This window comes from Mustela nivalis (genome assembly GCF_964662115.1).
Source record: "Mustela nivalis genome assembly, chromosome: 1".
NCBI lineage: Eukaryota > Metazoa > Chordata > Mammalia > Carnivora > Mustelidae > Mustela > Mustela nivalis.
In genome coordinates, this window is record NC_139020.1 from 206,187,064 (window position 1) to 206,208,584 (window position 21,521).

The following is a 21,521-nucleotide window of genomic DNA, read 5'->3' on the forward strand; positions in this document are numbered from 1 at the left end:
CAAATTGAAGTGAGATAGTGTACAATTTTTTTTATATATCTCAATATACATACCTCAATAAAACTTAAACAAAAGGTTAAAAAAGAGACACTCAAGCAAGATATCTCCTGCTTTTTGGCAACTGGAGGTAGAGTCCAGGACAATTCTGGGCTCAATTATTTGTGAATTCAGTTACCTGTGAACTCTCTGCCCATATCAGTGGATGCAACAGACAGTGTAACAGAATGAGCATCTGGTTGAGAATAAGAATAGGATTCTAGTGCAAATAAAATGGTAATGGAGACAGCTAGCATTTATGAATTGATTTCTGCCAGACATTGTGCTTCACGCATACCCTTGTTTATGTCATCACACCCAACCCCAGGTGGTAGACAATGCTGTCACTATGTTTCATATAAGGAAACAATTTAAACAATTTGCAAAAATAGCATCCAAGCCACTTGACCTCTACACACGTGTTACCTCATGAACAAAAAGAGTCAGTGTGATTTCTAAAGTTTCTTAGCAGTGTGGGATTCAGGCATGCTCATGACTCTGGGAAAACCCTAATTTAAGATGCATGCACATATTACTGAGCACAGGGTTGCTGGCTAGACTGAAAGGAGACTCTGAAGACTAGCCTTGAGGAAACCTGGTGGTGCCTAGACTACCTGAGCTTTAGGAACTAGGAAACGCTTTTCAACCTATATGTGTTACTAACTGGCTTTGTGAGCTATAGTCATCACTTGGGCAGATGTAGTGTTAGTGCAGCTTCTACAAATTATTTTATTTATTTTATTTTATTTGATCTTATCTTATCTTATTTTCTCAATGTTCCAGGAGTTATTGTTTATGCACCACACCCACTGCTCCATGCAATACGTGCCTTCCTTAATACCCACCACCAGGCTAACCCAACCCCCCCCCACCTTCCTACCCTCCAAAACCCTCAGTTTGTTTCTCAGTGCCCACAGTCTCTCATGGTTTATCTCCCCCTCAGATTTCCCCCAATTCACTTTTCCTTTCCTTCTCCTAATGTCCTCCGTGTTATTCCTTATGCTCCACAAGTAAGTGAAACCATATGATAATTGACTCTCTCTGCTTGACTTATTTCACTCAGCATAATCTCCTCCAGTCCCATCCATGTTGATACAAAAGTTGAATATTCATCCTTTCTGATGAGGCATAATATTCCATTGTATATATGGACCGTATCTTCTTTATCCATTAGAATTAATTATTATACAAAAGCAGGGAGTAGGGAAATTTAAAATTAATTTATTTATTTATTTATTTGACAGAGAGAGGGATCACAAGTAGGCAAAAGAGCAGGGAGAGAGAGGGAGGGAAACAGGCTCTCCACTGAGCAGAGAGCCCGATGCGGGACTCAGTTCCAGGACCCTAGGATCATGACCTGAGCCAAAGGCAGAGGTTTAACCCACTGAGCCACCCAGGTGCCCCTGGAGCAGGGAAATTTAAATTCATTCGAAAATATGCCAGGGCCCTGCCACTAAGCAGTTCACAGCTCAGCTGAAAATATATTCATTGGGCAAACAAAAATATTCAAAATGCTTCGTGAACACCATTACATAAGTAACTGATCAGAACTGGCACCTTCTTTGATGAAGGACAGAAGCACGGAAGGATGAGTAACAGCCGCCCAAAGACGTCAACATCTTCATCCCCTGGAACCCGTGAATGTGTTACCATAAATGCACAGGGGAGTGAAAATTTCCCCACTGCCCTCTTAGGGTCTCTGGCTGAAAGTCAGAATTAAGCTGACATAAGACAAATTATACAAGTTTTATTGAATTGAAACATGTACACGAAAGCCTTCCCAAGAGAATGAAGACCCAGGGAAATGACCAGAGCACAGAGTTTCTGTGCCTTTTTGACAAAGATATGAATTTGTGAAATGACAAGGCAAAGGGGTTAGGAATAGTGAATTGTGAGAAAGTGACTAGGAGTTCTGTCAGAGGGAAAACTGGAGGAAGACAAGGACTGTTTCTGTTTTTTTTTTTTAATTATTATTATTTTTTTATTTGACAGACGGAGATCACAAGCAGACAGAGTGGCAGGCAGAGAGAGGGGGAAGCAGGCTCCCGGCTGAGCAGAGAGCCTGATGTGGGGCTCGATCCCAGGACCCTGGGATCATGACCTGAGCCGGAGGCAGAGGCTTTAACGCACTGAGCCACCCAGGTGCCCCAACAAGGGCTGTTTCAATGAGTGTGTTTGTACACATCCATTTCTGTGTTCATTCCCGGTCTCTGGTGATAAGGACATTCTTTTCTTCCAGGCACAGGGAGGGCAGCCTTGTCAGGGGAGATTTTATGGCCTGATTTCAAGTAGGAAAAACGAGGTCAGAAAGCCCTTCCTACACGTGCTGTTTCTCAGGTGGCTTCCACTCCAAATAACCAAGATGCCAAAGCGGCATATTTGGGGGTGGCATGTCCTGAGAACTTCACATGGTCAAAGGGACTTTAGAGATATGGATTAAGCTAATAATCTTGAGCTGGGGAGATTATCCTGGATTATACAGGCAGGCCCATTATAATCATGAGGGTCCTGATAAGAGGGAAGCGGGACACGAGAAAGGAAGGCGCTGTGCTGCTGGCTCTGAGGATGGGAGAGGAGACCGTGAGCACGGAATGTGGGTCACCTCTGACAGCTGGCCGTGGAAGGAAATGGATTCTCCCCTAGAGCTTCCAAAAGGAGGCAATCCAGCTGACAGCTTAATGTCAGCCCAGTGAGACTAACTTGGGATGTCTGGCTTACAGAACTACATGGAAATACATTTCTGCTGTTTTTAAGCCACAAAATTCGGGGTGATTTGTCAGCAATCAGAAACTCTTACAGGGAACCAAAAAAAGTTAGTACTGCCCTCCCTCCCACACTTAAGGGTCACTGCTAAGCCCATAGGGCTTTGTCTTCCAAATCTGGCCATTGGTCTAGATGGCCCCCAAATAACCAAGTAACCTATCACACCTCCTACTGGGCTATAACATCTAGGGAACTACATATACTGGAAGAAAAGGCACCCTTGTCCTAAACCACTGCCCTGGAAACATGCCAATCTCAACACCAGCCCTTGGGCATGCAGCTTGTACGGAATTTCTACAAGAGAGGTCGTGGGGTGTGGTAGGTTATCAGTAGGGATCCACACCTGAGTTTAATCTCAGCTCTGCCACTAACTAGCTCTGGGAAATGGAACAAACACCTTAGCCCTTCTGTGCCTCTGTTTCCTAATGTTCACAACCAGGATCATGCTAATAGCACTCACCTCCTAAAGTCGTTGCAAAGCTGAATTAAATTCTTGTGCCTGGTGCTTAGAATAATGCCTGGCATGTAGTAAGGGCTCTTTTCCCTTTAGATGTTGTTGAGGCTGGCCTTTGTATTTTGCTCAACCCCCCACCAAGGAAATCCTCTCTCCAAGACATAGTATCTCTCTCCAAGGAAAGTTTCATTGATGTGTTTGTAGGCAGGGTGGAGGGGTGGTTGCATCGTAGGGCATGCTGCATTTTACTCCAAAAATTCCCATCTCCTCCAAGTCTTGCTTCAGAGACACCAGCTGCCACATCTCCTGAGCTTCCCCAGGGAAGACACACATGCCTCATCTTCTCTAGACTCTCAGCCTCAGACTGTTCTCAATCACCTGATTCCAATCCTTCATGCACAGGAATTGAAATGACCCCAGTCCCACCTACCTAGTCCACCCTGACCTACACCTATCACCCCACTTGATAAACAGAGACCCTTCTATTACCAGGAAACACTTTTCTTTTTTTTTTAATTTTAGCCTTATTGAGGTATAATCAAGACATTTAAAAATTGCACATATTTAATGTATACATCTTATGAGTTTATATGTATGCATACACCATACACCCATAATACCATCATCACCACAATGAAGTCATCTAACATATCCATCACCTCCAAAAATTTCCCTCTATGTGTGTGTGTTTAGTGAGAACACATAACATGAGATCTATTCTTTTAACATATCTTGAAGTGCACAACACAGCATTGTTACTAACTATAGGTACTACGTTTTATGGCAGAACTCTAGAACTTATTCACCTTATGCAACAAAACGTTATACCCTAGCCCCTGTCAACCAATAATCTATTCTCTGCTTCCGTGAGTTTGACTACTTTAGATATTTCATGTAAGTGGAATTGTGCAGTATCTGTCCTTCTGTGTTCGACTTATCTCACTCAGAGTAATGTCTTCTAGTTTCATAGATATTGCCACAAATGACAGGATTTCCTTCTCTCTTAAGGCCTAATAATATTCCATTGTGTATATATACACCACATTTTATCCATTTATCTGCACAATCCACTTTCTCAAGGGTTAACCAAAGTTGCAAATAAGGTGACTGATCACCAGAGTAAATGTCAACCAGTATAAACCACGAATTGAGAAGAGCCACTAATTGGTTGTTCATATTGAAATATTCCCACACCATTTGTAAATAATCATTGCCCAGAACTAGCTCCCACCACACTCCTGCCAGTCCAGACCCTGCCCTGAGATTCCACCCACCTCCCCACAATTCAGCAGCTAAAATAATATCTGCTGCAACAGAGAACCATCTCCAGTGTCCTCTGATTGGCCAATTCCTGCACCATACCAGCTGTTAATATTGTCCTTACAAATGGCAAATAATTCTAGACATTAGTATGTAATAAGGAAATGAAAAGAAGGTAAGGCAAGAACTAGCAATCAGAGTGTTATCGGATTTCTCAGGAAAGGGGAAGAGAAGTTACCCATCCATCCAGTAGCTTCAGGTCTTTGCAGAAACAAGAACATGGCTGCTGACCCCACCAGCAGGTAGGAAGGTTTAGGGAAGAGAAAAGAACACTTTATCAACCACGGTAAAGGCAGTCTGAATTTCCCAAGAAGACAAAAAAAAAAAAAAAAAATACTCCCCTTTCAAGATATGTTTCTAGAATCTCACCAGTCCTCCCTCTAGAAGAGGACCAATCCCCCTCCATTTGAATCTTATAACCAAGAAAATGTGGTGGAAATAGAGTTGCATGACTTCCAGGGCTGGATCTTTTTTTTTTTTTTTAAGATTTTATTTATTTATTTGACAGAGAGAGATCACAAGTAGGCAGAGAGGCAGGCAGAGAGAGAAAGGAGGAGGAAGCAGGCTCCCTGCCAAGCAGAGAGGCAGATACGGGACTCGATCCCAGGACACTGAGATCATGACCTGAGCCGAAGGCAGAGGCTTAACGCACTGAGCCACCCAGGTGCCCCAGGGCTGGATCTTAATGGGAGATGTAGTCTTGTTGCCTGGGGCACCCCTACTTAGAGCTCTGAATTACCATGGGGTCTGCATGCCTGAGGTCATCATGTTGGGAGGAAAGCCAAAATTCCCCAAGTCTGAGGCTACGTGAAGGGATGGCAGCTCCCATCCAGTTCCCAGCTGCTCCAGCCCCAGACACAGCCCGACTGCGACTGTATAAGAAACCCCTACCAGAATCACCCACCTGAGCTTTTCCCAGATTCCCAAAACACAGAAACCATGAGAGGTAAGAAAATGGTCATCGCTGGCTTTTTTTTTTTAAGATTTTATTTATTTATTTGACAGACGGAGATCACAAGCAGACAGAGAGGCAGGCAGAGAGGAGGAAGCAGACTCCCCGCTGAACAGACAGCCCGATGTGGGGCTCGATCCCAGGACCCTGGGATCATGACCCCAGCCAAAGGCAGAGGCTTTAACCCACTGAGCCACCCAAGTGCCCCGGTCATTGCTGTTTTAAGCCATTACATTTTGTAAGCCATTACATTTCAGGTGGGACTAGGGTAACTTCAATTCCTGTGCATGAAGGACTGGGATCAACAGCCATGGATAACTGACACACAGCCCTTGAAGAATGTCCTGGAATCTTTCCTCATTCAGTTCATGTGTCTCCCTTCTGCTTCCCTGTTCCAGGACTCTGTTTTCTGCTGAGTTTATCAGAAGTTATGGCTCAAAAGTCCATAGGTAAGTGCTCAATGCCTGACTTCTCCACAGCCAGAGACCAGGAAATGTGTAGACCAAGGGCACACCTCTAACCACTCATATCCTGCACAGAGCTAGAGCAAAGGGTCTTGTTCTGGCAGTAGAACTCAGGGATGTTTGCTCCTGTGATTCTTTTTAATTCATCATTACATCAAATTTTAATATGTCTTTTTTTTAAGTTTCATTTATTTATCTCTACATCCAACGTGGGGCTCAAACTCACGACCCCAAGATTAAGAGTCACATACTCTTCCCACTGTGCCAGCCAGGCGCCCCTTAATATTATCTTTTTATTTTACAGTCCTTTGTCTATTCATTTGCTTTCAGTAGCCACCATGTGCCCAATGTAGGAATAAAACAGCAGCTGAAACGCACGAAGTCTCACGAAGTGAGCATTCCAGTGGCAAGACACACAGCATGATGGTAACCATTCCATTCTGATCATAAGCAAGCCCCCTCCCAAAAAAGATGAACAAGATGACATCAGGCTAACTTTAAACCCTTGGAGATCTCACTAGATTCTAATTCAGCAGGTCTAGCATGGAGCCTGAGATTCTGCCTTTCTAGCCAACCTCCGGGGGATGCCTTCTGAGCAGCCAGACCGTCTGCTGTGGCCCCCATCATGTTCCCTCTCCCCATGAACACTGCACAGTTCTCAGATTTCTCCACTGGACCCAAAGTTCGAGATACTTCCTCAGCTCAGTTCATTCCCAAGAGGTCTCAAATTGAGATCTTTCCTGGCTCCCTGTCCAAATGAAGTTATACATAGGGTTACAAAGATCATGTGTACCCATATCAGGATATACCTCCTGTGGACCCCTACAAATTTAAATCTTTATAATCCTAGCTGATACTTTCTATGTGCCAGGCACTGCCCAACACACTTCATATGTATTAATTCAGTTACTCTTCACAATAACCCAGTTTACAGATGAGGGTATTGAGGCACAGAGGGGTTAAGACATTTGTGCAAAGACACACAGCTGGTAAGTGGCAGAGTCAGAATCGAACCCAGGGCCTTAACCAATTCATTCCCCCTTTTATAAATTCTGCAGTGATCCTGAGAATAGCACAATTTCATCACCTTGAAATTTTTGTGTTAAAATCAATTTAACGCCAACCTCTGTCCTTTATCATGCAAAAGAATCTCACTTTTTTCTGTAACTTGGGTTTGGTGTCTCTCATCTTTTAATGTACTGAGATTTCAAGAGAGACAAAGGGTGTAGGCTTCCTTATCCTCATGAGATCCTGGCTGGAGGCCAAGTCAAATGATAACAGGACATCTCTTAACCCCAGCAGATGTTTGACCTGCCCCTCTTTCTCCCTGCAGCTTCTTGTAACTGCCCCCAGCATGCTGACTGTGTCAACAGCACTTATTGTACTTGCAAACATGGATACACCTCTATGCATGGAGAGGAATTCTTCACATTTCCCTTGGCTACATGCGAAGGTAAGGGACAGTTTTCAAACCATCCAGAGGCAGGAGTAGAAGGAAGACAGCATAAGGACCATGGGGAGGCAAATACCAATAATGTGCACTGCTAAAAAAAAACAAAAACTTAACAACTCCACCCTCATCAAGAAAGAAATGTTTTCATGAAATCAGTATTTCTTCTTTATTTTTTTTTTTAAGAGAAAGAGCCCAAGTAGGGGGGGAGGGGCAGAGGGATAGGGAGAGAGAGAGAATCCCAAGCAGGCTCCATGCCCAGCAGAGCTCAACATGGGGCTCAATCTCATGACCGTGAGATCATGACCTGAGCTGAAACCAAGAGTTAGATGCTTAACTAACTGAGCCCCCCAGGCACACCATCATTTCCCTTTATGTACTTGGAAGTCCTAATACACTATTCCACCCCATTTATGACTACCAAGTTCTCTTAACTTCATATTCAAACATGTGTTTCTCTACTATTTTTTTTAACTCATCAATTATTTCCCCTTTCAAGGTGCATTGTTTGCCCCATCATTTCAGGAGAAGGGAGTGAGAGTACCCTCCCCATGATGAGTACTGAGTGACATACAGAATTGTTGAATCACCATATTGCCTACCTAGAACTAAAATAATACTGTATATGTTAATTATACTGGCACTTTTTTAAAAAGATCCTTCTCACCCTCACTTCCGCTCCCCCAGTGAAGAGATAAGATCTTTAAAATACCATAATTTCAACCCCTCCCTACCTCCCCTGCCACCCCCCCCTTAACTTTATCTCCAGGTTCACTGCTCACCCCTGCTTCCTCTTCCCTTCCTTTCCCCCTATATTGAGGTTTCTGTACTTCCTTGTTTCACACTTGTTAATCTGTTGGGGTTTTTTTGAGAACTTTCTCATGTGCTTTCTTCAAACTGGCCCACATAGCTAATGTCTCTCTCCACGAATGCACCATCTTGTATTTCTTTGGCTCTAACAAGTAGGTTCTATCCTGCCTCGGAGGGAGCTTTTTCATTCCATCCTCTTAACCAAGTGATTCATCAGTGAATAATACCCCAGTGATCACAGAACTAACTGTCTTCAAGCATACAGGGTCGCAAACAAAAATCCCAAAGCCAATCTGAGTCTGGTCCCTTTGCAGTGACTTCTGTCTCAGACTTAGGTTTCTTGCAGACGCCCCAGAAAGAACACCCCTACTCTTCATTGGCTGGGGGTGAGACATGAAAGCTGGAAGGGAGGCTGGAGAGAGAGTGCCTGGGTGATGGGAACAAGACAGCCTCCTCAAAACAGAACGGTGGTTGAACAGACAACCGAGAGCATCTGCTCTATTATATCACAATCTGAAAATTCCCAGCTCCATGTTTGCCATACCAGTTTGGGAAATCACACATCTTTGCTACCCACCTGACATTTACAAAGGGGCTACTGTGACCCTTAGGACTGGGGACACATTGACTTAATCAAGACATTCTAACTCAATTAGTTAATCTAGCAAATGTATTACTCTTGGGCTGCTATGACAAAACACAGACCGGGTGGCTTAAACAACAGGAATTTATTTTCTCACAGTTCTGGATGCTGGGAAGCCCGTGATCAAGGTTCTAGCAGTTCCACTTTCTCAGGAGGCCTCTCTTCCTGGCTTGAAGATGCCTGTCTTCTTACTCCATCTTTACATGGTCTTTCCTCACTCTGTGCACATAGTGGTCAGGCAGATGGAAAAGTTCTCTTGTCTCTTCTTCTACAGACATTAATCCTAACAGATCAAGACCCCATTCTTACAACCTCATTTAACCTCAGTTACATCCTTAGAGGCCCCATTTCCAAATACAGCCACATGAGAAGTTAGGGTTTCAACATGTTGAAATGAAGAGATATACATACGGTTCATAACAGCAGACATAGTCAATTTCCCACTTATTTGCTCTCAGCACTTGCCATTCTTTTGCACACCAAATCTAAGGCTCTCTCTGTCTACTGAAGACTACTCAGCTCATGCTCAAAACAGTTGGAAGTACCAGAGAGTTAATTATCCCTGCAAGCACTTCTCTGTTGATAAATAAGATTTGGCAGATAAAAACATTGCCAACAAAAGCCAAATTATGGAAAGACCCCAATGTCCATCAACTGTGAATGGATAAAGAAGATGTGGTGTGTGGGTGTGTAGGTGTGTATGCATGCGATGGAATATTAACCATGAAAAAGAATGAAATCTTGCCATTTGCAATGACATGGATGGAGCTAAAGTGTATTATGCTAAGCAAAATAAGCCAGTCAGGAAAAGACAAATACCATATGATTTCACTCATCTGTGGAATTTAAAAAACAAAACAGAGGAGCGCAGAGGAAACTGGGAAAACAGAGAGAGGGAACCATAGAGACTCTTAACTACAGAGAACAAGCTGAGGGTTGCTGGAGGGGTGGTGGGTGGGGGGTGGGGGATGGGCTAGATGGGTGATGGGGATTAAGGAGGACATTTCTTGTAATGAGCCCTGGGTGTGTAACTGGTGAATCACTAAATACTACTCCCAATATTACACTATGTGTTAACCAATTATGATTTAAATAAGAACTTAAGAGAAAAAAAAAGATTTGGCAGATAAATACCCCAGCCCCCTCACTCCTTGGGAAGTCACTCTGCAGCGTGTGCTCTACACTGCCTCCCAGAGGGTCCCAGGGATATCGAGTCCCAGTTGTCCACAGCAGAAACTTCCCTGTTTACTTTCTGCCTGGCTTTCCCTGTCTTATTTCACCACTTCCCTTCCAGGGTTTTCTGGGATCACCTCCCACATAAAGTACTTGAACATGAATTCTTGTCTCAGTGTATACTTCTCAGAGAATCCAACCAAAGTCAAAGAGGAAAGGGAAGAACAAAGACAACCCACTAACTTAAATGAGTTGTCCTGGAAAACCAGGACAGATTGGGTGGAAAGGGTATGGCCTCTGGCACATATTAGATGTTCTATAAATCTTTGTCAAATTAATGGCCAAATTCCTCTTTTGTGTTCCAGATATTGATGAATGTAAACCACCCATTAGTATATATTGTGGAGAAAATGCTGCATGTCAGAATACTGATGGAGGTTTCTACTGTCACTGTAATCCTGGATACAAACTTCTCTCTGGGGCTCCACAATTCCAGAATCCCAATGAAAACACTTGTCAAAGTAAGGAAATTCTTGTCTTCTTGTCTCTCTATATATTTTTCATTGAGTATAATGCCAGATGTGTGTGTGTGTGTGTGTGTGTGTGTGTATGTGTGTGTGTATGTGTGTGTGTGTGTTGTGTATAGAGAGGTTAGTACAGGTTTCCATTTTCTGGATGATGAAAAGAGGATACAAAAAGAAAGAAGGAAATTTAGAGAAATAATGGGGGCTAATAAGACAAGTGGACTTTGGAAATAGAGGTAACAAGGTGCTAACTGAGACAGGATTCTTTGAGTTGCAAAAAAGAGCTCAATCAAGCTAACTTAAACAGAAAAGGTGAGTTTATGATAAGGATGCATGGGTATGTCTTGGAACTCAAGAACAAGAACAAAGCAGGGCTTCTAGAATGAACTGAAATAGAGACTCTTATCAAGACACTTCAGGCTCTGAAACTCTTTGGGTCTGCTCCTTTCTTCTTGTTCATTGAAAACTGGGTTTCTCTGCCTTTTTAGTCCACAGAACAGGAAATACACCCACTGAGAAGTCCAAATTTTACACTGTTAATGATCAAACTACCCAAAGAGAGATCAACAGACTCTCTTTTGGACTTAATTGTAAGTTCTTTGGAAATGTACCAATTAGTCCAGTTTGAGTTATATGCCCACCCTTAGATCTGTGTTGAGGGGGAAGCACCATATTGTATAAGCATGAGCACTCTCATGGAAACCACATAGACAGGGAAATCTATGCACAAGAAATGTGGGAGATGTAACTGGAAAACACAAGGGGAAGATGGTGGGGTAAGAACATCCTGAGCTCACCTCTTTCCATGAACACACCAAGGATACAACTACAAAGAGAGCAACTCTCTCTCTCTCTCTCTTTCTCTCTCTCTCTCTCTCCAAGAGTGACATGAAGACTAGCAGAGCAGCTCTCCCACAGCTAAAGAAAGAGATAAAGCCATATCAAGAAAGGTAGGAGGAGCAAAGACATGGTCAGGTCAGGAACCAAAACCCCCAGTGGGACAACCACAAGCTGGAGGAATGTTACAAGTGCAAAAGTTCTCCCTGAGCCACAAAGAGTTCAAGCTCACACCCTGGGGACCTGCAAGGCAAGCTCCCATAATGGTCCTGCAAGGACCAGAAAGGCAAGCTCCCATAATGTCTGGTTTTGAAAATCAATAGGGCATATTGATCAATAATTACTTTAAATGTAAATGCTCTAATCAAAAGACTTAAGGTGGCTAAATTTATTTTTAAAAATCCATCTATATGCTGCCTGCAAGAGACTCACTTCAGACCTGAAGACATATATAGATCAAAAGTGAAGGGATGGACAAAGGTATTCAACCAAATGTAAACAAACAAACAACAAAAAGCTGGGGTAGTGATACTTACAAAGATTGTCCTTACGTAATGATAAAGGAATCACTCGAACAAGAGGATACAACAATTGCAAATATCTATGCACCCACCATTGGAGCATCTAAATATATAAAGCAAATATTAACAGACATAAGGGATTGCTTCTACTTCCTTGGTGTTCATTGTGATCTCTCCCTTTTCATTCATAATTTTACGTATTTGAGCTTTCTCTCTTTTCTTTTGGATTAGTGTCACCAATGGTTTATCAATCTTATTGATTCTTTCAAAAAAAACAGCTTCTAGTTTCATTGATATGTTCTACTGTATCTCTGGTTTCTACCTCATTGATCTCAGCTCTAATCTTGATTATTTCCCTTCTTATGTGTGGAGTTGGTTTGATTTGTTGTTGATTCTCCAGTTCTTTAAGGTGTAGAGAAAGCTGCTGTGTTCTGGATTTTTCAATTTTTTTGAGGGAGACTTGGATGGCTATGTATTTCCCCCTTAGGACCGCCTTTGCTGTATCCCATAGGGTTTGGATGGAAGTGTCTTCATTGTCATTGGTTTCCATGAATTGTTTCAGTTCTTCCTTGATCTCCTGGTTGATCCAAGCATTCTTAAGCAAGGTGGTATTTAGCTTCCAGATGTTTGAGTTCCTTTGGAACTTTTCCTTGTGATTGAGCTCCAGTTTCAAAGCATTGTGATCTGAGAATGTGCAGTGAATAATCTCAGTCTTTTGGTATCGGTTGAGTCCTGATTTCTGACCCAGTATGTGGGCTATTCTGGAGAAGGTTCCATGTGCACTTGAGAAGAATGAGTATTCTGTTGTTTTAGGGTGGAATGTTCTGTATATATCTATGAGGTCCATCTGGTCCAATGTGTCATTCAATGCTCTTGTTTCTTTATTGATTTTCTGCTTCGATGATCTATTTCTGAGAGAAGTGTGTTAAGATCTCCAATGATTAGTGTATTCATATCAATATGACTCTTTATCTTGATTAACAGTTTTCTTATGTAATTGGCTGCTCCCATATTGGGGGCATAGATATTTACAATTGTTAGATCATCTTGGTGGATAGTCCGTTTAAGAATGAAGTACTGTCCTTCTGTATCCTTGACTACAGTCTTTAGTTTAAAATCTAATTTATCTGATATGAGAATTGCTACCCCAGCCTTTTTTTGAGGCCCATTGGCATGAAAGATGCTTCTCCATCCCTTCACTTTCAGTCTGGGTCTATCTTTAGGTTCAAAATGGGTCTCTTGTAGACAACATATGGATGGGTCATCAGAAGTTATTATCAACAGTTATATGCCAATAAGCTAAGCAACCTAGATGAAATGGATGCATTCCTGGAAAACTATAAACTCCCAAAATTGAATCAGGAAGAAATTGACAACCTGAATAGACCAATATCTAGTAACGAGATTGAAGTGGTGATCAAAAACCTCCCAAAAAACAAGAGCCCAGGACCTGATGAAATCCCTGGGGAATTCTACCAAACTTTCAAAGAAGAAATAACACCTATTCTCCTGAAGCTTTTTCAAAAAATTGAAGCAGAAGGAAAACTTCCTGACTCTTTCTATGAAGCCAGCATTACCCTGATCTCCAAGCCAGGCAAAGACCCTACCAAAAAGGAGAATTCCAGACCAATATCACTGATGAATATGGATGCTAAGATTCTCAACAAGATCTTAGCAAACAGGATCCAACAGCACATTAAAAAGATAATCACCCATGACCAGGTGAGATTCATCCCTGGGCTACAAGGATGGTTCAACATTTGCAAATCAATCAATGTGATAGAACAAATTAATAAGAGAAGAGAGAAGAACCACATGGTCCTCTCAATTGATGCAGAAAAAGCATTTGACAAAATCCAGCATCCGTTCCTGATTAAAACGCTTCAAAGTATAGGGATGGAGGGAACATTCCTGAACTTCATCAAATCTATCTATGAAAGACCCACAGCAAATATCATCCTCAATGGGAAAAAGTTTGCGTCCTTCCCGTTGAGATCAGAAACACGACAAGGATGCCCACTCTCACCACTCTTGTTCAACATAGTATTAGAAGTCCTAGCAACAGCAATCAGACAACAAAGAGAAATAAAAGGTATTCAAATTGGCAATGAAGAAGTCAAACTCTCTCTCTTCACAGATGACATGATTCTTTATATGGAAAACCCAAAAGACTCCACTCCCAAACTACTAGAACTCATACAACAATTCAGCAACATGGCAGGATACAAAGTCAATGTGCAGAAATCAGTGGCTTTCTTATACACTAATAATTAAAATACAGAAAGGGAAATTAGAGAATCGATTCCATTTACTATTGCACCAAGAAACATAAGATACCTGGGAATAAACCTAACCAAAGAGGTAAAGGATCTGTATTCGAGGAACTACAGAACACTCATGAAAGAAATTGAAGAAGACACAAATAGATGGAAGACCATTCCATGCTCTTGGATCGGAAGAATAAACATTGTTAAAATGTCTATACTGCCTAGAGCAATCTATACTTTTAATGCTATTCTGATCAAAATTCCACCAGTATTCTTCAAAGAGCTGGAGCAAATGATCCTAAAATTTGTATGGAATCAGAAGAGACCCCGAATCGCTAAGGAAATGTTGAAAAACAAAAATAAAACTGGGGGCGCCACGTTACCTGATTTCAAGCTTTACTACAAAGCTGTGATCACCAAGACAGCAGTGGAACAGAGTAGAGAGCCCAGATATGGACCCTCAACTCTATGGTCAATTAATCTTCAACAAAACAGGAAAAAATATACAGTGGGAAAAAGACAGTCTCTTCAATAAATGGTGCTGGGAAAACTGGACAGCTATATGTAGAAGAATGAAACTCGACCATTCTCTTACACCGTACACAAAGATAAACTCAAAATGGATAAAAGACCTCAATGTGAGACAGGAATCCATCAGAATCCTAGAGGAGAAAATAGGCAGTAATCTCTTCGATATCAGACACAGCAACTTCTTTCAAGATATGTCTCCAAAGGCAAAGGAAGCAAAAGTGAAGATGAACTTTTGGGACTTCATCAAAATCAAAAGCTTCTGCACAGCCAAGGAAACAATCAAAAAAACAAAGAGGCAACCCACGGAATGGGAGAAGATATTTGCAAATGACAGTACAGACAAAAGGCTGATATCCAGGATCTATAATCATCTCCTCAAACTCAACACACACAAAACAAACAATCATATCAAAAAATGGGCAGAAGATATGGACAGACACTTCTCCAATAAAGACATACAAATGGCTCTCAGACACATGAAAAAATGTTCATCACTAGCTGTCAGTTTCAAATTAAAACTACATTGCGAGGGGCACCTGGGTGGCTCAGTGGGTTAAAGCCTCGGCTCAGGTCATGATCCCAGGGTCCTGGGATCGAGCCCCACATCAGGCTCTCTGCTCAGCAGGGAGCCTGCTTCCTCCTCTCTCTCTGCCTGCCTCTCTGCCTACTTGTGATCTCTCTCTGTCAAATAAATAAAATTCTTTAAAAAAAAAAAAAACTACATTGCGATATCACCTTACACCAGTTAGAATGACCAAAATTAGCAAGACAGGAAACAACATGTGTTGGAGAGGATGTGGAGAAAGGGGAACCCTCATACACTGTTGGTGGGAATGCAAGTTGGTGCAGCCTCTTTGGAGAACAGTGTGGAGATTCCTCAAGAAATTAAAAATAGAACTTCCCTATGACCCTGCCATTGCACTCCTGGGTATTTACCCCAAAGATACAGATGGAGTGAAAAGAAGGGCCATCTGTACCCCAATGTTTATAGCAGCAATGGCCACGGTCGCCAAACTGTGGAAAGAATCAAGATGCCCTTCAACGGACAAATGGATAAGGAAGATGTGGTCCATATGCACTATGGAGTATTATGCCTCTATCAGAAAGGATGAATACCCAACTTTTGTAGCAACATGATGCGACTAGAAGAGATTATGCTGAGTGAGATAAATCAAGCAGAGAGAGTCAATTATCATATGGTTTTACTTATTTGTGGAGCATAACAAATAGCATGGAGGACATGGGGAGTTAGAGAGGAGAAGGGAGTTGGGCGAAATTGGAAGGGGAGGTGAACCATGAGAGACTATGGACTCTGAAAAACAATCTGAGGGTTTTAAAGGGGTGGGGTGTGGGAGGTCGGGGTACCCGGTGGTGGGTATTATAGAGGGCATGGATTGCATGGAGCAATGGGTGTGGTGCAAAAATAATACTGTTATGCTGAAAATAAAAAATAAATTTAAAAAAAAACAGACATAAAGGGAGAAAATGACAGTAATTCAATAATAGTTGGGTACTTTAACACTCCACTTACATAAATGGAAAGATCAGACCAAAAATCAGTACGGAAATAGTGGCTTTAAGTAATCTCTGCACCCAGCATGGGGCTTGAACCCATTACCCCAAGATCAAGACTAAGGCTCCAGCCAGGAGCCTCAGACCTAAAATCTTCAGAAACAGTAAAAGCAGTTCTAAGAAGGAAGTTTATAATAATACAGGCCTACTTCAAGAGACAAGAAAAATCTCAAACAATAAAACCTTAGACCTAAAGGAATAGAAAAAAAAAAAGAAGAACAAAGCCCAAAGCTAGTAGAAGGAAGGAAATAATAAAGAGCAGAAGAGAAATAAACTAAACAGAGACCAAAAAAAGCAATAGAAAAAAGTCAATGAAACTAAGAGTGGGTTCTTTGAAAAGATAAACAAGAAATAAACCCGTAGTCAAGCTCATCAAGAAAAAAAGAAATTAATTCATTAAATGAGCATATAGACCAGGTTATATACCTCACAGAGCTGCTGCAAAGATAATTGAGGCTTAAATGAAACACTACAAACAGGGCACTTAAGACAGTGCCCACAAATGTTTGCTAATATAGTTCGTATTTCATCTGATTCTTCAAAGTGTGTAAGTAAGTGTGTGTGTGTGTATATATATATCCTTGCTCCTTGAGCAGAAGACAAGAAATTAAAAATAGTCTTCTTCTCCAAAGAAGACTTACAATGATCAACAGACACATGAAAAAATGCTCAACATCATTCAACATCAGGGACGTACAAATCAAAACCACAATGAGGGACCCTGGGTGGCTCAGTCAGTTAGTTAAGCGTCTGCCTTTGGCTCAGGTCATGATCCCAGGGTCTTGGGATCAAGTCCCACATCGGGCTCCTTGCTCAGCAGTGAGCCTGCTTCTGCCTTTGCCTGCTGTTCTCCCTGCTTGTGCCCCATCTCTTGTTCTCTCTCTCTCTCTGAAAAATAAATAAATAAAATCTTTAAAAAATGAAAAAAAATCCACAATGAGATACCACCGCACACTAGTCAGAATGACCAGAATGACTACAATGAACAAGTTAGGAAACAATAGACGTTGGCAAGGATACAGAGAAAGGGCCACCCACTCACACTGTTGGTGGGAATGCAAAATGGCACAGCCACTCTGGAAAACAGTATGGTGGTTCCTCAGAAAGTTGAAAATAGAGCTACCCTACAACCCAGCAATTGTACTACTAGGTATCTACCCTGAAGATACCAATGTAGTGATCTGAAAGGGCACATGCACCCCAACATTTATAGCAGAAATGTCTCCCATAGCCAAGATAAGGAAAGAGCCCAGGTGTCCACTGATAGATGAATGGATAAAGAAGATGTGGTATGTACATGTGTGTGTGTGTTGTGTGTGTGTGTGTATAAAATGGAATACCAGCCATCAGAAAAATGAAATCTTACCATTTGCAATGACATGGATGGAGTTAGAGGGCATTATGCTAAGCAAAATAAGTCAATCAGAGAACGACAATTATGTGATTTCACCCACATGTGAAATTTAAGAAACAGAACAGAGGAGCATAGGCAAAGGGAGGGAAAAATAAAACAAGATGGAATCAGAGAGGGAGACAAACCAGAAGAGACTATAGGAAACAAACTGAGGGTTGCTGGAAGGCAGTGGGGTGGGGGGATGGGGTAACTGGATGATAGGTATTAAGGAAGGCACAGGAAGTAATAAGCACTGGATGTTATATAAGACTGATGAATCACTGAACTCTACCTCTGAAGTTAATAATATAATATATTATATTATTATATATATATATATAATAATATAATAATATAATATATAGTTAATAACTATATATTAATTAACTGAATTTTTAAATAAAAATAAAAACCTCCTGCTCCTACTAAAAAGGCCATAGGGAAGTTCAGGCAACTGTTTAGTATCAAGATAATAATTCCCACCAATAGGTAGTGCTTCTGCAAGATTTAAGCCCAGGTTCCCATATTTCCCCAAGTCCAAGCTGGAGGCCATAGCAGGGTCCTGGAGGTGCATAAGCTCCAAAAGTGAGCTGGAGTCCATATGGGGAAGGTGAGAGACAAGAGCACAAGCTGGTGGGTAGGGATTGCTGGGCCATAAGCCCACCACTAACCCAATCAATAAATAGTTGAGCATAACAAATAGCATGGAGGACAAGGGGAGATGGAGAGGAGAAGGGAGTTGGGCGAAATTGGAAGGGGAGGTGAACCATGAGAGACTATGGACTCTGAAAAACAATCTGAGGGTTTTGAAGAGGTGGGGAGTGGGAGGTTGGGATACCAGGTGGTGGGTATTATAGAGGGCACAGATTGCATGGAGCACTGGGTGTGGTGCAAAAATAATGAATACTGTTATGCTGAAAATAAATTTTTAAAAATAGGCAAAAAAAAAAAATAGTTGTTGAGTGAATTAACATGATTGAACCCAAAGTGAATGAGCCTTTTACTTGGCAACAGGCACCTCTACTGACAATGTACAAATTGGAATTCTTCCTGGGTCCTGGTGTTGATCTGTTAAATGCACTCTCTTGTACAAGGAAAAGAAATGCTCTTGGTTATTTTCCCAATTTTAAGGGACAGTCCTTTTCCTCCGGACTATCACTTGGCAGTGCCATCTTCACCCTAATTACTCCTTTTAAAATCGAACATGTTTTCCTCTATTCACTAGGTGTTATTTCAAGAGATATGGCAAAATAAGAGAGTTAAAGTAGGAAAATGAAAAGTGCATTTCATGGATCTTTAACAATCAAACAATCAGCATGGCAATATACACATCAGATCACATAGGCCTTGATTTGATCATTATGATAACTGGTACTATTGAAAATTATCCCTAAAGGACAAAGCTCCAATATATTGACTGCTGGATAACAAACATGATTAACACTACATCTATATTGTATATTGGCACAGAGATCATACACAATAAATCTCTACTGCACAACCATAGGTATGAGTGTGTCAATATCTATTTTTTTTTCATCTTGTGTTGTGCTCTACTTTGAAGAAAATATTTAAGTGTTTCATGTGAACTACAAATACTCTCACATAGATTGAGTCCATCTGGAGTTAGTTGTCACCAGGGTTGGAGGTCCAAGAAAGCCCCCATAAAAAAGTATGCAGCTTTCAACCAAAAGTGCTGTTTTTGACAACAAATGTGGTTTGCAATAACAAATGTATTCTAGACTCAGGGTTGTAAGTCAAAATTCCTGAACTCAAGACAAAACTTTTGCTATTACAAGAAAGCTCTTCATCCTTGTCTAGCCAATATACAAGGCTGAAAACCAGGATATAGAAGAAATATAGACCTAACCTCAGACTGATGGTAACTGGATGTCAGTGTTGACTGGCTTTTCCTCATCTTTCTAAAACAGAGATGGTGGTCCTCACAAAGCGCAAGAAACACACAAAGGTCTCACTAAGGGCTGATGACCAAAAACTGACACTCTTATTTCAGCTGTAATTCCCTGCCAGGCTGAATTTTAAAATCTGAAGTATCTAGTTTTCTGATCCATCAACCATCTCAGTTGTAATGTCCAGCCAAGACCAAATTAAAGAATTTGAAGTTTACACTTTCCCGCGTCCTCTATGCCAGGATATCTCTATCACAACAATATTGATATTTGGGGTCTAATAATTCCTTGTGGTCAGGAACCATCCTGTGCATTGCAAGATATTAAGCAGCACCCCAAGCCCAAACCTCCGCCCACTAGATGCCAGTAACATTCCCCACCCCAGGTTGTGACCACCAAAAATATCTCCAGCCATTGCCAATGTCCCCTGCAGGTAAAATGACGTCCTGTCGAAAAACACTGCTGTACACCATGCTAAGGAACTCTACTCTGATCCCTCAAAGAGCACAACCTTGCCAGTGAATAAAAGTATGAGTTCACTTTATCACGTGATACCTCTTTAAAAATGAATAATGGTTTTTAATCCTCAAAAAAAAAAAAAAAAGTATGAGTTCAAAAGAAAAAAAGGAACAAAAACCAGACCCTTAGCTATAGAGAACAAACCAATGGTTGCCCGAGGGGAGGCGGGTGGAGGGATGGGTGGGACAGGTGATGTTGATGAGCACCAAGGAATGTACAGAACTGTTGCATCACTATATCGGACACCTAAAACTAATATAATGCTGTGTGTTGATGATTCTGGAATTTTTTAAATTAATAAATTAAAATTTTGTTAATTAAAAAATGGTTTCACTTACCTGTGGAACATAAGAAATAACACAGAGGACATTAGGAGAAGGAAAAGAGAAGTGAATTAGGGGAAACCAGAGGGGGAGATGAAGCATGAGAGACTGTGGACTCTGAGAAACAACCCTCTGAGGGTTTTGGAGGGGTGGGGGGGTGAGGGGATGGGTGAGCCTGGTGGTGGGTATTAAGGAGGGCATGTATTGCATGGAGCACTGGGTGTGGTGCATAAACAATGAAACTTGGAACACTGAAAAATTAAAATTAAATTAGAAAAAATAAAATAGAGTATGAGGTCAGCCCTTCTATTCACCTTTCTGTCCACCTCTCCACCCTTTTACTCTCGGTTCCAACAGTAACTTCCTTTGATGTTTTTTTTTTTACAGAAGCCACTTCCTCAGCGACAACCAAAGCCATGAAGGATGTGAGCACAAGCCCAGCCCTTGAGCCCAGCCAGGTAACAAATGTTTACAAAGCCCCAAATTAGCAAGTGGATGTGGATACTATATATTATATGTCTACTATATATTGTATATCATCTGTGTACCATAAGTGTGTGATATGTCATATATATTATGCATTCTATGTTATGGTATATAACATAGCCTAATATAATAGTTTTTAATTATAATATAATAGAAATTAATTATAACACAATAATACTCTGCAACATATAATTTATATTATGTATAACTGTGAAATATACAAATGTATCTCACCTTATTTATCACTATATGTATATTGCTATATATCTCATAGTAGCGATAGAGTGTGTATGTACATACGAATGTGTGTGTGTGCACATGTACACACATGTGTGTATACTGCCCCCTAAAGATAGGACTGATCCCAGATCAAGAAAGACAGTCTAAGTGAAATTATATTAGGGTATGCTGATCTACAGCAAAGAGACCCAAATATCCAATAGCTTTAAAAAGATGGATCTTTATTACTTTCTGAGTTAACAGTCCATGCTGGTGAAAGGACTCTGCTCCATGAGGCCATTAAGGGTACCCACATTCTTCGCAAACTTCTGCTCCACCATCTCCTGGCATCTT

The 21,521-nt window shown here is 41.3% G+C and overlaps 1 protein-coding gene across 1 annotated transcript in view; it reads left to right on the plus strand.

The window, feature by feature from the left end:
* ADGRE3 (adhesion G protein-coupled receptor E3) overlaps positions 1 to 21,521 on the plus strand; it is a 49,970-nt gene that overhangs the window by 1,092 nt on the left and 27,357 nt on the right. Inside the window, exons 2-5 of the mRNA XM_082709440.1 lie at positions 5,924 to 5,974; positions 7,323 to 7,442; positions 10,431 to 10,586; positions 20,850 to 20,920. Of these exons, the coding sequence (XP_082565566.1) occupies positions 5,924 to 5,974; positions 7,323 to 7,442; positions 10,431 to 10,586; positions 20,850 to 20,920 (398 nt within the window). The remainder of the gene's footprint in view (positions 1 to 5,923; positions 5,975 to 7,322; positions 7,443 to 10,430; positions 10,587 to 20,849; positions 20,921 to 21,521) is intronic.